This window comes from Cynara cardunculus, unplaced genomic scaffold (assembly GCF_001531365.2).
Source record: "Cynara cardunculus var. scolymus isolate 2C unplaced genomic scaffold, CcrdV1 Un_Scaffold_11942, whole genome shotgun sequence".
NCBI classification, from domain to species: Eukaryota; Viridiplantae; Streptophyta; class Magnoliopsida; order Asterales; family Asteraceae; genus Cynara; species Cynara cardunculus.
The window spans coordinates 1-1,753 of record NW_020207174.1 but is presented as its reverse complement, the minus strand read 5'-3'; the positions used below and the strand labels follow the sequence as shown (position 1 = coordinate 1,753).

Sequence of the window (1,753 nt, the reverse complement as noted above, 5' to 3'; positions counted from 1 at the left end):
GTGACATGCGGCGACGATTTTTGGATGCTATGGCTTTAGTTCAAGATGACGGGAAACCCGATATATTTCTTACAATGACGTGTAATCCAAAATGGCCAGAAATCCTTAAAGAGCTATTGCCCGGTCAGATTGCACAAGATCGACCGGACCTYGTTGCAAGAATTTTTCGTGCCAAATTAGAGGATCTCAAGGACCAACTCTTCCAAAAGAAGATCATCGGCACTGTCAGGGCATATGTTTATGTCATCGAGTTTCAGAAGCGTGGATTGATGCATGCACATTTCCTCATGATAATGAGACCTGATGACAAAATGACCAATCTAGATCATTATGACAAGATTGTATGTGCTGAAATTCCTGACCCAGCAAAGTATCCTGAAATGCACCAGCTGGTTGTCCAACACATGATGCATGGTCCTTGCGGTCATTTACGACCGTCCAGTCCTTGCATGCAAGGTGAGCCGAAAATCTGTCGTTTTAGATATCCTAGACAATTTAACGATAAKACATCACAGGCTGAGAACTCATATCCGTTATACCGGAGGAGAAATATTGGAAGAGATGTGAATGTACGAGGCAATACGYTGGATAATAGATGGGTTGTCCCGTATAACCCAAAATTGTTAATGATGTTCAACTGTCATATTAATGTTGAGGCTTGCTCAAGTATAACATCTKTGAAATATCTCTTCAAATATATTTACAAGGGTCATGATAAACAAGTTATGCATATAGATCCAGACGAAGGACAGAGTGTCATTAATGAGATTAAAAGGTTTCAAGATACACGTTATGTCTCCCCCCTGGAGGCAATGTGGCGGATTTTTAGCTTTGCGCTTTCTCAAATTCAACCTTATGTGATGGCTTTGCAAATCCATCTCCCTAATAGGCAGATGGTTAGGTTCAAAGATGATGATGTAATGACAGATATTGTTGCTAGAGAGAGTGGTAAACGAACAATGTTGACTGCATTTTTCGACAGAAATAAAGAAGACGATGGTGCAAGACAACATTTATATAAAGACTTTCCAAAACATTACACATGGAATGCGAGCGCACGTCGTTGGAATAAGAGAAAACAAGGATCAATGATAGGACGATTGGTTTATGCTAATCCCGCCGAAGGAGAGCGGTACTACCTATGCCTACTTTTATCTCATATTAGTGGGCCTACATCTTTTAAAGATCTATTCACAGTCAATGGCATATTATACCCGACATTCCGGAAAGCAGCACTTGAGAGAGGCTTAATAGAGACAGACGATAACTTATCACAATGTCTTGCAGAGGCTTCTTTATTTCAGTTTCCGAAAGCTCTGAGGAGGCTATTTGCGACAATATTAATTTATTGTGAGCCAGGAGATGTTCGCAAGTTGTGGGATCAACATTATGATTCACTTTCAGAAGATTATAGACGACAATGCAAAAGTGTTGACCGAGTTCGGAATATGGTCCTAACTGACATCACAAGCTTTCTACAATCTATGGGTAAAAATCTTGATGATTTCGATCTTCCAAAGATAAATGTAGATACTAACTTACAATTTGGAAGTTTTCGTGAGGTACAAGAGGAATACTCCATAGTTGTAGAAGACGAACATTTACGTGCCCGAGAATCCCTTAATTTCGACCAAAAATACGCATATGATGAGATCATGAAGCACGTAGACGATGATCGTTCAGGAGTATTCTTCATAGATGGTCCAGGGGGGACTGGAAAAACGTATTTGTACAAAGCATTGCTTGCCAACAT

At 40.1% G+C, this 1,753-nt stretch overlaps 1 protein-coding gene across 1 annotated transcript; it reads left to right on the top strand.

Moving 5' to 3' along the window:
- Window positions 1–29: 29 nt before the first annotated feature.
- Window positions 30–1,723, top strand: LOC112505546 (the record flags this gene model as incomplete). Its single annotated transcript, XM_025109441.1, has 1 exon — window positions 30–1,723. A coding segment is annotated over exon 1 (1,694 nt), but the record flags the coding sequence as incomplete, so codon positions are not given.
- Between the last annotated feature and the right edge of the window lie 30 nt (window positions 1,724–1,753).